Source organism: Primulina huaijiensis, chromosome 7 (assembly GCF_012295235.1).
Source record: "Primulina huaijiensis isolate GDHJ02 chromosome 7, ASM1229523v2, whole genome shotgun sequence".
In the NCBI taxonomy this organism is placed as follows: domain Eukaryota; kingdom Viridiplantae; phylum Streptophyta; class Magnoliopsida; order Lamiales; family Gesneriaceae; genus Primulina; species Primulina huaijiensis.
The window spans coordinates 19,596,663-19,615,148 of record NC_133312.1 but is presented as its reverse complement, the minus strand read 5'-3'; the positions used below and the strand labels follow the sequence as shown (position 1 = coordinate 19,615,148).

The 18,486-nt window shown below is 34.8% G+C and overlaps 2 protein-coding genes across 2 annotated transcripts; both read left to right on the top strand.

Annotated features, from left to right (window-relative positions):
• Nucleotides 1–7,092: 7,092 nt before the first annotated feature.
• Nucleotides 7,093–10,868, top strand: LOC140981671 (DDRGK domain-containing protein 1-like). Its single transcript, XM_073448089.1, is given in 9 exon segments — nt 7,093–7,101; nt 7,396–7,452; nt 7,627–7,735; nt 8,955–8,974; nt 8,976–9,062; nt 9,372–9,473; nt 9,555–9,716; nt 10,319–10,382; nt 10,514–10,868. Coding segments are annotated over 9 exon segments (768 nt in total). The 3' UTR covers nt 10,672–10,868.
• A 990-nt stretch (nt 10,869–11,858) lies between these two features.
• On the top strand, nt 11,859–12,619 carry LOC140981123 (uncharacterized). The gene is made up of 2 exons (XM_073447394.1): nt 11,859–12,109; nt 12,213–12,619. Exons 1-2 carry the CDS (start codon nt 12,032–12,034, stop codon nt 12,441–12,443), a joined length of 309 nt encoding a protein of 102 aa, XP_073303495.1. The 5' UTR covers nt 11,859–12,031; the 3' UTR covers nt 12,444–12,619.
• Nucleotides 12,620–18,486: the final 5,867 nt, after the last annotated feature.

The following is an 18,486-nucleotide window of genomic DNA, read 5'->3' as shown; positions in this document are numbered from 1 at the left end:
CATCCACCATGTGGACCATTCAGATACTTTATGGTATTGATTGATGCCTCCAGCAGATGGTCACATGTATGTTTATTGTCAACTCGAAATGTTGCGTTTGCAAAATTACTTGCTCAAATAATAAAATTGAGGAATCAATTTCCCGATTATACAATCAAGAAAATTAGACTTGATAATGCTGGTGAATTTACTTCCCAAACTTTCAATGATTATCGTATGTCTATGGGAATCATTGTTGAGCATCCTGTTGCTNGAATCAAACATGGTAGTTGATAATTCTTCAATTTTAAACAATTGGCATGATCGATTAGGACATCCTGGTTCAACAATGATGCGAAGAATTATAGAAAATACACATGGTCATCCGTTGAAAGACCAGAAGATCTTTCAGAATAATAAGTTTCAATGTAAAGCATGTTCTCTTGGAAAACTTATTATAAGACCATCACCAGCCAAAATCCAAACTGAATCACCAATGTTTCTTGAACGTATTCAGGGTGATATTTGTGGACCAATCCATCCACCATGTGGACCATTCAGATACTTTATGGTATTGATTGATGCCTCCAGCAGATGGTCACATGTATGTTTATTGTCAACTCGAAATGTTGCATTTGCAAGATTACTTGCTCAAATAATAAAATTGAGGAATCAATTTCCCGATTATACAATCAAGAAAATTAGACTTGATAATGCTGGTGAATTTACTTCCCAGACTTTCAATGATTATTGTATGTCTATGGGAATCATTGTTGAGCATCCTGTTGCTCATGTACATACTCAAAATGGATTGGCTGAATCATTGATTAAACGTCTGCAAATGATTGCTAGACCAATGATTATGAAAACAAAGCTCCCTATTTCTATATGGGGACATGCAATTTTACATGCTGCTTCATTAATTCGCATCAGACCAAGTGCATATCATAAATACTCCCCATTGCAGCTTGCATTTGGTAAAGAACCAGACATTTCTCATCTGAGAATTTTTGGATGTATGGTGTATGTGCCTATTGCACCACCTCAACGAAAGAAAATGGGACCTCAAAGAAAGATTGGAATTTATATTGGTTATGATAGTCCATCGATCATTCGATATCTTGAACCACAGACAGGCGACGTGTTCACAGCACGTTTTGCTGATTGTCATTTTAATGAGGAAATCTTCCCAATGTTAGGGGGAGAACAGAAACATACCGAAAAAGAAATTACATGGTATGTATCATCATTGTTACATCTGGATCCAAGAACAAAACAATGTGAAAAAGATGTACAGCAAATTGTGCACTTGCAAAGAATAGCAAATCAAATACCAGATGCATTTGCAGACACAAAAGGGGTAACTAAATCATATATACATGCTGCAAATGCCCCTGCTCGAATTGAAATTCCGAAGAAACAAATTGAAGATAGTCATGATGTCATTAAACGCCTGAAGCGTGGAAGGCCAGTTGGTTCCAAGGATAAAAATCCTCGAAAAAGAAAATTCATAGAGAAACACAATGATCACAAAATAGAGAATGATGTTCCTGAAGAAACACATAATGATCACAAAATAGAGAATGATGTTCCTGAAGAAACACATGATGATGAAAATGTTTTGTCAGAACCACAAACTGACGAGAATCATGAAATCTCTATCAATTATATTAATACTGGAAAAATATGGAACCGAAAAGATATAGAAGAAATTGATGATATATTTTCTTATAATGTGGCAATCGACATCATAAATGATAATGAAGATCATGAACCAAAATCTTTTGGTGAATGTAAAAATCGGCAGGATTGGATAAAATGGAAAGATGCCATCCAGGTTGAATTGGATTCGCTAAATAAACGTAATGTTTTTGGACCTATAGTCCTTACACCTGAAGGTGTAAAACCTGTTGGATACAAATGGGTTTTTATTCGAAAGCGAAATGAGAAAAATGAAATAGTAAGATATAAAGCTCGACTTGTTGCACAAGGTTTTTCTCAAAGGCCTGGAATTGATTATGAAGAAACGTATTCTCCTGTGATGGATGCAATTACGTTTCGGTATTTGATTAGCTTGGCAGTATCTGAAAATTTAGAAATGCGTCTTATGGATGTTGTTACAGCCTACTTATATGGATCACTTGATAGTAATATATATATGAAAATCCCTGAAGGATTTAAGATGCCTGAAGCACAAAGTTCAAAACCCAGAGAATGTTATTCTGTGAAATTACTAAGATCATTATATGGGTTGAAGCAATCCGGCAGAATGTGGTATAATAGGCTAAGTGATCACTTGATGAAAAAGGGATATGTAAATAATTCAATATGCCCTTGTGTTTTCATTAAGAAAACAACATCCGGATGCGTAATTATTGCTGTATATGTTGATGATTTAAACATCATTGGAACAAATAAGGAAATTCAAGAAGTTGTGTCATACTTGAAAGAAGAATTTGAAATGAAGGATCTTGGAAAAACCAAGTATTGTCTGGGTTTACAAATTGAACAAAAAGAATGTGGAATATTTGTTCACCAGACAAATTATACAGAAAAGATCCTTAAACGTTTTAATATGGACAAATCAAATCCTTTAAGTACTCCAATGGTTGTTAGATCATTAAACATAGAAAAGGATCCATTCCGTCCATGTGAAGATGATGAAGATATTCTTGGTCCAGAAGTACCATATCTAAGTGCTATCGGTGCCCTTATGTATCTTACAAATTGTACAAGGCCTGATATATCTTTTGCCGTAAATTTATTGGCAAGATTTAGCACATATCCAACAAAGAGACATTGGAACGGAATTAAACATATATTCCGTTATCTACGAGGAACGACAGACTTGGGACTTTTGTATTCAAAAGATGCTAATCCAAGTATAATTGGTTATGCCGATGCTGGATACTTATCTGATCCACACAAAGCACGTTCTCAAACTGGATATGTATTTACTCGTGGAGGCACTGCAATTTCTTGGCGTTCACAGAAACAAACACTTGTAACAACTTCATCAAATCATGCCGAGATTATTGCACTACATGAAGCAAGCCGTGAATGTGTGTGGTTAAAATCAATGACTCAACATATCCAAATCTCATGCGGATTATCATTCGACGAGAAGCCTGTGATACTATATGAAGATAATGCTGCATGTGTTGCTCAAATGAAAGAAGGATACATAAAAAGCGACAGAACTAAACATATTCCTCCTAAGTTCTTCGCATTCACCAAGGAGCTTGAGAAGAATAAATGTATTGATGTTCGTCACATTCAATCAAGTGAAAACTCATCAGATCTCTTCACAAAGGCACTTCCTACGACAATATTCAGAAAGCACATATATAATATTGGGATGCGCAATCTACGAAATTTGTGAAGAATTGTTCGTGTCAACATGAGGGGGAGTTTACGTGACTGCACTCTTTTTCCCTTACTATGATTTTTATCCCAATGGGTTTTTCCTAGTAAGGTTTTTAACGAGACAGTATAAAAACATGTAATGTATACAATCATTATGATCATCATCACAAGGGGGAGTGTTGAAAAATTATTTAAAAATGTGAAAAATATTTGTGTTGAAAATGTGAATGTTGAATGTTGAAAATTAGGTAAAATTAGGTGTTGAATGTTGAAAATTAATGTTTGATGATGTAGGTAATGATGTATTTTATTTTTGGATTATTTGTAAAAATTTTCTATAAATAGATCTATCATTTGTGAAGAAAATCACAATTGAGTTGAGAGAAAAATATTATAAAGTGTGTAGTGTGATAATTTTAAGAGTTTGAGATTTTTACTTTTTACCGTAAATTTTTACTTTTTCACAACAAATTCATCTTTATGCATAAATTTTAGTTTTTATAATTTAATTTATTTTTTTATTAATCCAAAACTCTACCGAAATAAAAAAATTATTTTGAAATTTCAATAATTTTATAAAAATATAAACGGTAATAATTATTTGTGAATAATAAATGTATTAAAATAAAACTTTACAATAATTTTTTAAATAAGAAATGATTTTTTGGTTAATTTACTTAATGTTCTTATATGAGATAAATGTTGGGACATCGTAAACTCGCACCCAAGACGCACGAAAGATAACTCCCTTTTCTTGCTTGCATGAAGTCACTATTGGGGAAGTCCCTCCCTGTAATGACCGAGATTTAATTACTGTAATCAAAAGTGGATTAATTAACAGTATGGAGATTGTAAGAGCTCAAGTGGAGAAGCCAGGCGTCGGTACATCACAAAACTAATCTTTTGTACAGAACCTTTGGCGCCCGAGCGGTAGAAAAGGACCGCCCGAGCGCCAGTGCAGAACACGGTTAGTACTTGGACAGAACGTTTGGCGCCCGAGCGGCAGAAAATTACCGCCCGAGCGCCAGTGTGTAACAAGTTGGACACTCGGGCAGAACGTTCCGCGCCCGAGCGGTAAATTGTGACCGCCCGAGCGCCGCTTACAATGCAAGAAAAATAAGCCACGTAGCTTAACCATGCAAGTAGATATATATAATGTTGTAAGTTCCTTCAGCAAGAATCAGAAACGAAGAAATCGAGAAAGGAAATGAGAAAAGCTTCAGAAATCTCTACGCCTTTATATTTCGATCCGCCCGTTAGATTTTAAATCCGACTTCAGTACGGTGTTCCTATCGACGCGGGCTACAACTGGACGTAAGTTTTGTTACGTTTTGATATGTGTTGAAATTATGCTATTGTCAGAATTGAATAAAATTCATATATGATGTTCTTGACATGTTAGACATCATAAAATCGAAGTCAGATTAAGAAACAGATTGATTACGGATTTGTTATACTTTTTCAGATTATATTGAGTGGTATTGGACAGATTTGGATTATGGTTGAATTATAGAGTGTATTGGATATTGAGTATAGATTGTAACTGTTATCTGTTAATGTTGTCTTAACGGGGATATCGAGATTGTCCCGTTATGCCGTTGATTTTGAGTTAAATCCAGATTGATCAGATTGGTATTGATTTGAACAGTATATTGATATGGGATTAATTGATATTGTCCATTGCCAGATCGTGTATTGACAGACTGTGAATTCTAAACGGGAACGTCGTCAGAACTGCAACAAACGAAAGGTATAAATCAATGTGGTATTGGGAGATCGACACAAGTAGGATATACTTGTGTTTCCCTAAATCACATACTATTTGTCATTATTTGCATTGATTTTATTTGATATGCTTGTTCTATTGATGTATAGAGAGCATGTGTTAGACGAATATTAGACGAGTGATCTTGTGACAGAAGTACCTGATAGTGACAGGATCGCCACGGGCACATTGCACGATGTCACAAGATAGTGTATTGGCGATAGTGCCACAGTCTGTGACGGATATGTCAAGACACTGGATGTTTGGTTATATCGACGTGGATAGAATCGGAGTTCCTTCTATTACTGTTGGTCGATATAGGAATACCAACGTCTGGAAACCGGGATCCCTAGACTAGGATTGAGTCTAGTCTGAGTCGTGAAGTCACGAGTATGATTGATAGTTTGATATGAATTATGTTTCAGATTTTGATATATATCTGATATCTGCTTCATGCTTTATATTAATTATATGATTGCATGTTTCGTTGATTTATACTGGGATTTATTCTCACCGGAGTTATCCGGCTGTTGTCGTGTTTGTATGTGTGCATGACAACAGGTGGGACAGGTTCAGGGTCGAGGAGATGAAGAGAGAGATCGTGATTAGAGTGGAGACTACGGACTTGATTTGAGATAGGGTTGAACACTTGACATTTAGTAGTTGAACCTTAGTTTGTAAATGATTGTATATAGTACAAGACTTGTACTTTACTTTTATACTGATATGTATAGTAGAGTGATTCCATTACGTTCCGCATTTGATATTATATTGAAAAAAAAATGTTAGACCCTGTTTATTATACTAATTGATTAATTAGTCCCAATGACGATTAAGAACATGATTAGGGTCCGAGTCCCCACAATCCCCTTAGGAATACGGACCCAAAAAGCATTAGGATGAGTCATGATTCGTCAGCCTTGCCTAGCTAAGAGAGCCATCTTGAAGTAGGACAGATCACGAAATCCCATTTGGTTTGGTTGCTAGCGAGTGAGGGAAAAACTCGCCCAATGTATGGTCTGCAACACGCCACCTACACGACTCACTACATAGATCTAGTGAAAACAGGATAATCCGGTTCCTCCTCCCTTAGATAAGCTGTCCAACTAAGGGAAACCATATCAACCTCAATACTAACTCTCCGGTCCACATCTTTTACATATACATATAAAAATGACTTCGTCCTTTTTGTTTAGTAAAGAACCTTTTGTATGTGGCCTTTTCAGGTTCGTTCATATGAGGTCTAAGACAGAAGGAAAAGTACTATATACATTGGCGGAAATTTAAAATTTTCGTTTCGACAATTGAAATGTTACTTGGACGTCGTGTATTTAAAATTCCATTCATAGGGTGTAAGGGTTTATACTTGCGCGTATGCTACGCTGGACTCCAAACTATTCCAGTTTTTAAGTGAAATAGCTCTTCTTGTAAATCCCTACGAACGTCTCTTCAACCTTGATCGCCTAATTAGGTCCACGATCAAAAACTATCCTCCTCATTTGGATTGCATTAGAAATCGTAAGCGATTTGTTTGTTGAGACTAGGGTCTCCGAATTTCAAAAATCCGGAGACGGTGCAACAATGGAGGCGCGACGGCGGTGGAAGAACAAGTGGCCAAAACTTGATTGTGAGAAAAGGAGAGAGCTTTGTTGTGTTTTTGTGTGCAAAACTTGTTGTTTCAAATTATGAGCTTTCATGGTGTATATATAGAGGTTGACTTCTAATCTAATTAGGAGTATCTCTTCCACAAGGACTCCTAGTCCTTATGGTACTAGTACTTTAATTTCATTTTATTAAATCTTTATATTATTATTTATTATATTATGTGTTTGTCAACTTTTAATAACACATGTTATATATAATAATATATGTACATGTTAATAGTCACAACTACTAGACAGTGATAAGTACTAGCTGAAATAGATTGTTACAATATATTTTAAAATCGAAGTTTTTTAGTGGAAATCTTCCTGAGTGGAAAAATGGATGACGTGTGAGTGTTATATCCTTACATTCATAAAAATATATCTCATTTAATTACGTACTTTACATTCTTGTATATTATTTTCAAGTAATTTCTTGTTGACTAGTGATTGTATTATATAGTTCTATCACAAGTCAAGTCGGATCATCTCCGCACTTGCTCACTTTTCAGTGGTCCAAAACGATGAACAAACTATTTTTGTATGCTGCATCGTCCCTGTAATATGCTATATTTTGGATTATCTATACTGTATTTTTACAGACCAAGAAAATGGTGAACAACTATCACTTGGAAGCATTAGGCCTTCATACTGTACAAGGTACACTACCTTTCTCATCAACATGAAGAAGAGCCTCAGGTGTGCGATTTCACTTTACCAGGTTGCATGTTACTGGATTAAGTGATTAATCATTTTGTAGGATTTTCATGATATTTGTGTGATTTGACTCTTAGCTACGGAGAATTTGTGGTTTCATAGCTCTTTGAATCGAATCGTGTTGATCTTTTCCTTAAATCAGCATTTTATTTACAGAATGTACAAGGGGAAAGAGTGATAAGGGCGGGTGAGAATACGCGCCGAATGCGCAGAAGGCCTGCTGCTTCTGCTGCCAGCACATCATCAGCCATGGCGACTGTGGAAGGTCTTTTCCTTTTCCTATTTCTTACGCTTTATCTGCGTTTCAAATGGTAATTTTGCTTCTGGTTTAGTGTTGATTTCCGTGTTTTGGTGGGAAATTTGAGCTTTATCAGATAACATGCATTTTTTAGGACATGGTTTGCTTATCCAAACTAGTTTTTGCTTTGTTGTATTGTCTAATCTCTTCAGTCGTTTTGGCTTATTTAATGAACGGTGTATCTTGGTTTATTATTGACCTAACCAACTCCGAGATCCCAAGATGACTGTACTCTTTCAAGTTTATTGACCAAGCTGCAATTCTGAATTTCAGTTTGTCCCATACTTGATCGACGGAAATTAATTTGCTTGTGATATTATTGCTATTAAGTCATAGAGTTTGGGATTATTGCGGGTACAATTATGATGTATTTTAGCATTGGGTAAATTATTGTAATGTAACTGCGGATTTCTTATCCGCGGTAATGGTGTAACGTCAAATTATTATAATAAAATTAGTATTCTATCAAAAAAAAAAAGTGCCTTTAAGCCCCTTGCTAGCAACATATTTTTGTCATAAAGCTCTACCTCTCAGTTTGGATTTGATTTTGGTTTGATGATGCTAATCTGGCGCTGATCATCAGCTTTTATTATATTTATCTACATCGATAGTTAGTGAATCCAATGTTGGTGTTATTTTGTCTGGAGGTTGGCCGTTAATTTTTTGAGTTTGACACACTACAGTGTTCCAATTGAAATGTGAACTTTAACAAATCAGTTAAGGCTGAAAGGTGAAGGGTTCTTCTAGACGGGGACCATAACTTGGCTTTTGGCAACACAATATTTGGCGTGGGCAATGTAGAGAGAGCCAATAGACGAGAGATCTAAATTCTGGAGAGTCCTTCCTAGAGCTTAAGGAGTTGTGTGCTATTTTCGTAGAGTTATAAATTCACACTTGTGTAGCCCAGGTCTGTAGATACGTCAATAAAGATTAGAAAAGGCATGAGATATTTGCCATAATGGGTGTGTGATATCTTTTCTTCTTCCTTACTTTCTGGAGGCATTGGCATCCTCCAAATTCCCTGAAACTTTTATAGATTCTGGCTTATTTATTTATCAACAGATAATGTTCTTAATTTGCTATCTGGCAAGGCAGTCAGGAGAATGGCCTATTCTTTTATTATTTTTCGCATTTACAGCTTTGATGTAGAGAATGAAATTTAAGTTTTAATTTTACATTAATATAGAACCTCTTGATGGAAGTGACAGACAAACTAGCTGGTGATGGATACTACACTGCTAAAGTTTCAAAGAAAAAGGAAAAGAAATGGCAGGAGCGGGAAGCACAACGCCAGGTAAAAGTTCTTTGTTGCTTGACTTTGCGCTGCATTAATTTTGTGTCTATGAGATGTATTAAAGCTGAAAAACTACTTGCTGTTTTAGTTAATATATTAAGGCAGATAAATGAAATTCTGGACCTCAGATATGCTGGAAATATTTTGATTTGTATCAAGTCCAATATGCTATGTTGGGCATATCTTGATATTGTAAATATGATTGCCTCCAGCATTAGTATGGCGTCCTATATTTTTCTTGTATTTCTGGCAGCATCAATGTTTCACATTCTCGTATATTGAATCCTTATCATTTTTAATTTCTCCTAGGCTGATGAGACTGCACAAGACTCAAGGAGAATAAAACAAGATCGATATGAAGAGATGAGGAAAAGGAAGGATGAGGAGCGTGAAGCTCATGAACGGATGCTGGTTGGTTAATCGAGGTTTTTTACAAAATTATGTAAAAAATACTGTGATTTATCGTGAAAGTTATGAGTACCATGCATCCAGGAAGAAGAAGCCAAAGCTCAGAAAGTTAAGGAGGAAGAGGCTGCGGCATTAGAGTTTGAAAAGGGGAAAGGAGCGTTTTCTGTTGATGCTGAAGGCACAACAGAAAATGAAGTGCATGATGGAAGCCAGGGTCTGCTGTTTGATTTTGTTGAATACATCAAGGTAGTTTGAGTGTGACCCATTTATTTCTTTATATTTTAGTCTTTTTTTCCCGTAATTTCAAGTGCATGATATTATGAATGTATGGATGTCAGATTTCTTGATCTGAGGTATATGGCTCCTTCTTTTCAATTTCATGCATCTACCTGACATTCATTGACGTTAATCATTTGGATATATGATGTAAATATATGAGCATTACATTGATTGGGTGAGGAACTGATGCGGTTCTCCTTATTATTTCATCTGATTTGCATAAGCATAAATGTGTTCCCCTCAGAGGATATTGCCGCAGAGTTTAAGTTGAGAACTCAAGTAGCTCTTGGATCATTTTCCTTTACCCCTTTCTCTGACAGCTCAAGGTGGCAGACTGGCAGTATTTATCTGATTAGAGTAATCTAATTATTTGCCATTTGGATGAATAAATAAAGAAAAACTAACTTGTCATATGTTGTGTTCACTTAAAAGTCGATTTTAGATCTGTTTGCATGTCTCATGGTAAAATGACAAAAAGGTTTGTTGTCTTAAATTTTTGAACTTTGGACTGATGCCACGATAGTTGTCTTTGTTGGCTCTTCTCACATGTTATCATTTTCTGGATGCAGGAGTGTATCAATCGGACAACTTCTCTGAAAGATATGAGTATTTACTCTTTCCCTCACGTTCTTGGTACATGTTGAACATTTTGCATTGATTTCCACACATAATAGAAACTTATATATTCACTTTAAGTGGTCATCAAAGTTTTGTTCTCCTTTACGGAAATCTTTTTCCAATTTGAGTGTTTTAAAATTTGTCAGGAAGATTATCTGGCCTAATGGACGATAGAGGAAAATACATATACATCTCATTGGAAGAAATGAAAGCTGTTGCTGATTACAGTAAGCGTGAAGGTAGAGTGAGCATTTCACACCTTGCTAGTATGTCTAACCAGTTTATAGATTTGGAACCAAATTAATCCCAGTCAATAGAAGATATTAGCTGCATAGAGGAGGTAACTTTTGATTGATTACTGAGTATCATGCAACTTAGGATGGGTGTAGTTCGCAAGACAAGACAGAGAATCGTTTTACCCTTTTGTCTATATATATAGTTGTCTCGGGTTCATTTACTTTGTCCAGAAGACGACTCGCATAGGTATGAATTTCTGTGTGAATCTAGACTTTTATCTGACAGTCCACGGAACCCATTCCGCTCCTGATTACATAGATTTTTCATTTAATCTATTTTATTGTATAAAAAATTTATAAGAAGGCAATTATTAACTATCGAGTAGGTCTCTTGTGAGACGGTCTCTCGAATCTTTATCTGTGAGACGGATCAATCCTACCGATATTTACAATAAAAAGTAATATTCTTAGCATAAAAAGTAATACTTTTTCATAGATGACATCCCTCTCACAAATACGACCCGTGAGACCGTCTCACACAAGTTTTTGCTTTAACTATCTTGGTCTTTTGATATGATATTTTTCAAATGAAAATACTACCTCTATCCTTCTTAACAAATTAATTTTCAAATTACCGTGCTAACTCTATTCCACAAAACAAATAATTAATTTCCAAATTTTTGTATTAAATCTACTCCACAAAAAAATTTAATATCATTTATAAATTATTCATATCTATACAAAGTACTAAATTTTAAAAAAAATATCGTTATTTTTTTAAGAGAGCACATATATTCAAATAATAATTGCATTATAACAAAATTACGAATAAAGTGTCTTTAAATAAGCTCAGGGGAAACTGCGATTATATAGGTTATATATGTCTATTTTTATGATTTTGGGTATCTATATTGTTTGATTTCAATTTTAATTTTATATCTTTCAAATTTTTGAAAATTTTAATTATTTTCAATCGACTTATATGATAAGGTACACATCAATGTCACGTATGAACACTACAAAAAGATGTCGACAAATAATTAAAATTATAAAAACAAAAAATATAATAAATCAAGATTTTAAAATATAACAATATAATAAATTATAATTATAATATAAAAAAGTAAATATTTAAGACAAATATTTTATTTATCGATTTGGTATACCGCCACTGCTCATAAATAAAGTGAATTACTAGCATGCATTGTAACCACAAAGAAACTATATTTAAATGGGCGAAGGAAGAATGAGACAGCGCGGCATAGTATGTAGTTGCCACGCATTGGGGACACATACACTCAATCTCCTGCGTATATATTCTGATCCAGTATTCAAAGCCTGAAAAAGACTGATCAAATCATTTGTCTCCCGATCAATTTACATCTTTCTTGATCTTTTCTAACTTCATCATCCCCTTGCCTCCAAGAAATGGGTAGCCAAGTTATGTCCTCACACGCATCAAAGATCCAGCGTCGCCTCTCGCCATATCTCCCCGTCTCCATAAGGGTACGTTGATCAGATCCAGATTTCCAGTTACCGGCCTTGAAGTTTAATGTTATTCTGCAAATGAATTGAAATGTTTTATGGGAATATTCTAATATATATGCAGAGATACAGCGAAGGGAGCAAAACAGACATCAAGAAGAGTGCGCAAGGGAACTTGATCGATGAGGAAAGAGCACAATCGACGTCTGAAGTGTTCAGGAAGGTGGCTGAGGAGAGAACCGGGCGAGGAGTTGCGGGCGACCGGAATGCGGAGAAAGCTGAATCTGGATCCGAGAACGAAGCTGCTGTGAAGGAAGCGTACAAGGAGCCTCCTGGGAATGTTATCTCTGGGTGATGGATTTCAAGTCATCCTTTCGATTCTGTCGTCTGATAATGCTAGCTATTGGTTTTTATCTGTAAAATGGTAATGGAAGATAAAGAGTTTAGTTTGATAGAGTATGTATGTATGGATCTTTCTTGATTTTGCTTCTTCTAAACACCATTTCCGTAATATTAAGCGAGTTTCTGAGATGTTTTTCCATTTTCAGATGGTATTATATATGTTAAGCTTTTAGTTTGGATTTTGTGATTTTAGACTACTGTGTACGCATTGTTTCTGTTGACGGGTAATCTGTAATTAAGGAAAACTACCTATAACTTTCTGGCTTTTCTTGTTTTCAATGTGATATTCAATTTACTGGTTAATGCAGAGTTTATGTTCTATCAATTTTGGTGGTGATAATTCTGCGATGCAGAAGAATGGTGAAAAGCGAAAAGATTGATTGATAACATAACCCAAAAAAATGGAAAATGGGTGTAAGAGTAAGTATCAGCTTTTTTTTTTCCAAGGATTTTACTCCTGCATTTATTTTATGACGTGGTAGATGTATCAGATTCAGCTTTCTTCACATTCCAGCCTAAGATGGAAATAATCGTTGAAATATTTTGGAGTTCCACAATTGGTATCCTGGAATTCTAGAGAGGCAACGAACATGACTTGGTAGGCAGCAGGTCTCTAATTTCAGTCATGAGTCTTCATTTGAAGGCTCTAGACGGACTAGAACATCTTTGTTCCAACGTTTTACTGTACTTTCAAGATGTTTCCACCCTATAATAGTGAACTACTACTCCTTGTAGGATTGTGGTGACGCAAGTTTTTCTTGCTTTTCCTCGAGCTTCATGCATTTTGAAGAGAGTAAGTCGAGTCTTGCTGATTAAGTCCATACTTATGGTGGTAAATGTAATTAAAGGCTGTTTTACACATTTTGGCATCAGTGTTTCTTTAATGTCTTGGAATTGTGTATATGGTTTGTCATGTGAGAATTTTGACATTATACCAAGTCTCAAGTCTTGGAACTGTATGAAACAACAAGGTGCACGACCTGAGCATAATGTGTAAAACATGATCTGAAGGAGAGGCTTTAGTAAAATAAGTCTGAAAACAAAATACCATTATAACAAGTTTTCTCAAGGTATCTCGCGGAATACATATGTAATTGAGGCAGCATGCAGCACAAAAGTTTTACATATCTCTCAAACATTGTGTAAGGGTATAGTTGTGAAGAACCGGATTCATGATATCCAAAATGCATGGTCATACTTGAAACTTTAAAGAAACCAACTAAGTACCATGATGGAAAAACAATTCATATACCTTAAGGGATTGAATGACTGGTAAACTACCAATACATGGTCATTACAAGTAAATTATAACAATTAAATTGAATAACTGATCATCTTGTAGAATATGACACTCGTTGCAAGTAATATTTTCGAAAAATTTGAGGAAGAAAGGTGAACCAATCCCATGGATTTGTAACAACACAATAAAAGAGGAATAATGACATGTAAATGAAATGAATAGCTATGAATGGAGAACCTTTCAGTTGGTTGGTTGCAGTTGGCTGAAGCTTAAAATAAATCACATCAAATCCTATCCAAAATATTCTAGGTTTTTTTAAATTATCACATTAGCTGCAACAAAAGGGGAGACTTTCTGCTGCAATTCCTTAAGCACTTCAGAGCAAGAGAGCTGCCGAGATATTGAGCCAAGGTTTTGTCCCAGAAGCAAGCCAAGCAGCTTTTGAACAACACCCGGCCCTCGTTTGAGCCAATTTCGAGAATCAAGGGAATATCATTTCGAGCAATAAGTCTTCAAGTTTTGTTTCGAGAAAAGAACATTTAAGTGGACTTATATATATGCTTTAAAATGATTATGTTCTTGTTTTAAAAATTTGATCGTACATTACACGCTTCATGCACTTTGATCCGTATATGTTTCATTCCACACAATTCTTTGTTGTGGTATGGAATCTTGAAAATACATTGTTAGGATTCGAATTAAAAGTAGTAAGGAAATTTCCAAAACATTATAAGATAAAGCCCTGGTGTTCTAGGTTATAATAATCGATGTATTGTCTTCTCTTTAGATGAGTAAAATTAGAGACTTGTCAGTATAACATGGATAAAGAGATGAACAACAATGTCTCATATAAGTTTATGCTCCAGTTACTATATTTTTAATGCCTTGTTTCGAATCATGTTTGTCTCGTGTCTCGATTCATGTTGCGACATGTTCAGCAACATGTCACATTTGAACTCATATTTATGTATATTTGAATATTCGTGCGTATGATTGGTCCTCACATATTGAGTGTTTCTCCATACACTCACACCTTTACTTCTTTTTCCGTAGAAGGACAAAGATCAATTGGAAAAGGACGAACAACGCTTGTTTTAGGGTTGGTGATCAAGTTCGAGATATGAAGTTTCAATAATCGGTTTTAGTTTTATTTCCATTACATTATCGCTTCCGCATTTATGTTATGCACTGTAAAATCAGTTATAATTTATGTAATAGATTGGACTTTTGTTATTTTATGTACTACATGGCTTGTTGTTTCATGATTTTAAATTGTTAAATAATGCCGCTATCATACACCTCGGTCTCATTGACTATAATTCGACCCAAATTATCTCTTACATGGTCAACCAAAGTCTTATATATACTAGTATGAATCAATAATGCTATATAACCAAACTTGCTATATAATAGATTTAGGAAAAATTACAATTTTAATAATGCAAGTGTGTCTATTTTAGTTTTAATTTCGTAACTCTTCAAAGTTTGATTTTAATCCAATAACTTGAATTTTCTTTTATCTTTTTTTGTGTGTGAAAAGTCAGTAAACACATCAAATATTGTTTACTTGACACTAAATGTTCTCCTACGTAGTTGTTGAGGCTAGAATAAATCTTATCTTAGACACATTTACAATAAATATAAACAAAAATAAGGGAAAAAATGAAGTAAAACGACATCAAAATATTTCAAATGAGGAAAAAAAACTTGTCGTTTCTTTTATTTTTTATTAGATAACTGTGCATGATATATGTTTTATTCTCATCACGTGAGTCATATAAGAGAGCATTAATGTCAAATAAACAATATTTTGCCAAAAAAAACATGGTCCATAGATGGATCTGTATCCTGAAAAGAAAGCTCAACATGCGATGTACTACCACAGACTCGTGGATAGATTCGGATGGCTCGGTATCTAGCACATAAATATACCCTAGTATGTAAGTACATAGTTCCTTGTGGGTTACCTACATGTCGGCAAGTCAACAAAGGTGGCAGCATTGAATGGGCAGCTGAATTTGTGAATTTTAAACGTGTTGATTGGCAATTGATTTGTCAAAGTTGGTGCAGTAGAAGGAAATTCAGACGGAAATATGAATACGCGTTTTTAACGCGTATTCACACGGACAAGGGGCTCTATAAATAGAGCTCCCCCCTTCATTCTGAAATTATCTCTTCTTCGAGTTTTCTCTCATCTTATAACATTCTATAATATTTGTGAGGTGTTTGTTCTCCTGTATTAAGAGAGTGTGTGTCTCTTTGGAAACACAGTGAGTGAGTTGTGCACCACAAAATATTATAGTGGAATTCTTTTCATCTTGCCCATGGTTTTTACCCTAATAATTTTTAGGGGTTTTTCACGTAAATCTCGGTGTCCAGTTTATTCTTTATTTTCGGGTTTTATTATCTCAAATTACCGCAAGTGGGACCAACACTACATGCATACACTTAAAACAGCCACAGATCCATGTATAATTACTACCAATCTTATTTGAGTTAAAATAATGATTGACGTACATACACACTAACTTTCTTGTAGATTAGATCGTAAATCTCCCAACACAATTTTTCTCAGGTTAAATTTGCAACTTTGACCCGAAATTCACCTAAAAACCATTGAATAATCAATGAAACTTATTTTAATTTATTTTCAAAATTTATACAATTGTGAGATATATTGCCCATGGATAATTTATAGCCTATATTACCACATAAACTATCGCGCTAAATCATTAAAAATTTGACTGAAAATTTGCTAAATCCATATAACTTCTAGATCCACGGCTCTTTTTCTTAAGAAAATATTTCAGTTTCTTATCAGAACTATTCTATAATAGGGGTAGAGAATAGAAAACATCATGATCCATATATAGATAATGTATCATTATCTTCTGATATTTCTGTTTTAACTTATAATAAAAACAGAAATTATACTTTCGCATCTACACATTAAAGGTCCACAATCTATCAGATACACATTAAAGCCTATTAACCAAAACCTTAACCGATCACTTCAAGTTTTGGGCTTTCCCTTAGCAGAAAACACATGCTCTGTGTTTTACATTTAATCATATAAATTATATTATTACCTGCAGCATGCAAATGTCAGTGTAATTGATTGTACCACCGATTATCAATGACATCCCAATATGATTGCCAATCTTTAGTATTTTCTTTTATTGCCAATTTCGCTCTATCCATTGCTTCATAGATAATTGACATTGTTGGCTTTTTGTCTTGATCAACCAACTTTAAAACTTTTACAAGTGGTTCCATTGCAGCACAAATATCACGAGCTCTCTTCCAAATTCTTGTTTCCATTATAATATCTATAATTTTTTCGGCTTCTTTTCTTCTTTTGCTAGTATTATTGATTTCTTCCCACTCGGTAGAAATGCACATTCTCTTCAAATCTGAAGCATGCTGAACAAGACTTTCAATTGAGATAAATTCTGTAGCAAAGCGGGTTATTCCCGGTCTCAACAGTTCCCGATCGTTGGTAAATTTTTTCATCAGATTCACAACTTTATCACTATTATAGACTAAACTTGTGATTTGGTCAGCTTTCTCGATACATTTTTTCACCTTTTGCATCTTCTAAAATGAGGTCAAGACAATGTGTTGCACAAGGGGACCAAAACAAATGGGTTCTTTCCATCATCGATTTTGCACTTACTGCCTTCATTGCACCTTCACTATCTATAACCACTTGCACAACATTTTCTTCACCAATCTCATCAATAACTTTATTCATTAAAGATAAAATGAAATCAGCAGTCTTTGATTTGTTGGTGCAATCAACTGAACTATGAAATACCATATTACGATCACAGTAAATCATAAAATTAATGATAGGATGCTTGTCGCGTGCGTTCTAACCATTGCACATAATCATACATCCCTGCTTAGGCCATTTAGATTTCAAAGCATTTAGATAACCATTTATCTCATCAACTTCTTCTTGCAAAAAAAAAAAAAAAAAAACCACACCAATTTGGCGTCCCGATGGATCTTTTATTCCAGGTACAGCCTCTGCAATGGTATTAATCATAGATTGATAATACGGTCCACTATCTGTTGCGTTGAATGGAATAACATTATATATAAATGTAGGACCGAGCGCTTGCCGCTTTACCAAAAGCTATAGCTAGTAGTAATGGTACAACTCAAATCTTTTAAACCACACAGCAGCTCAAGCACCACGGTTCGATCGCTCTACCAAGCAGAGACAATTATTGCACCCAACAATCTCCCTCTCAATAATTGCACTCCTTGCAATCAATGGGAATCGAACCCGTGAACTTGGCTCTGATACCAGTTGTAGGACCGAACGCTTCTCGCGTTACCAAAAACTATAGCTAGTAGTAATAGTGCAACTCAAATCTTTTAAACCGCACAGCAGCTCAAGCACTACGGTTCGATCGCTCTACCAAGCAGAGACAATTATTGCACCCAACAATAAATCATTTTGAAATTACCTTTCCAATTTTCTTGACTTTTTCCGCACCAAACCAATTTTTTATACTCTTATGCTTTGAGGTAAACATAAAAGAGTCAATCCCCTTTGATGACAATTTAGATTTTCTTTTACACTCAAGCTATGATGCATCTCTCTTTTCAAACCAAACGATGAAATAGAACCGATAAATCCTACAATTAAAAATTTACCATCAGACATATAAAATAAATTAATAATTGCATACACACATGAATTAATGAAATTATATATATTGTTTACCTTGACCGTATCGGTTAC

Coding starts and splice junctions, on each gene's coding strand:
- LOC140981123 (XM_073447394.1), top strand. CDS start 12,032: ATGGGTAGCCAAGTTATGTCCTCACACGCATCAAAGATCCAGCGTCGC. Junction 12,110..12,212: donor ATCTCCCCGTCTCCATAAGG/GTACGTTGATCA, acceptor ATATATATGCAG/AGATACAGCGAAGGGAGCAA.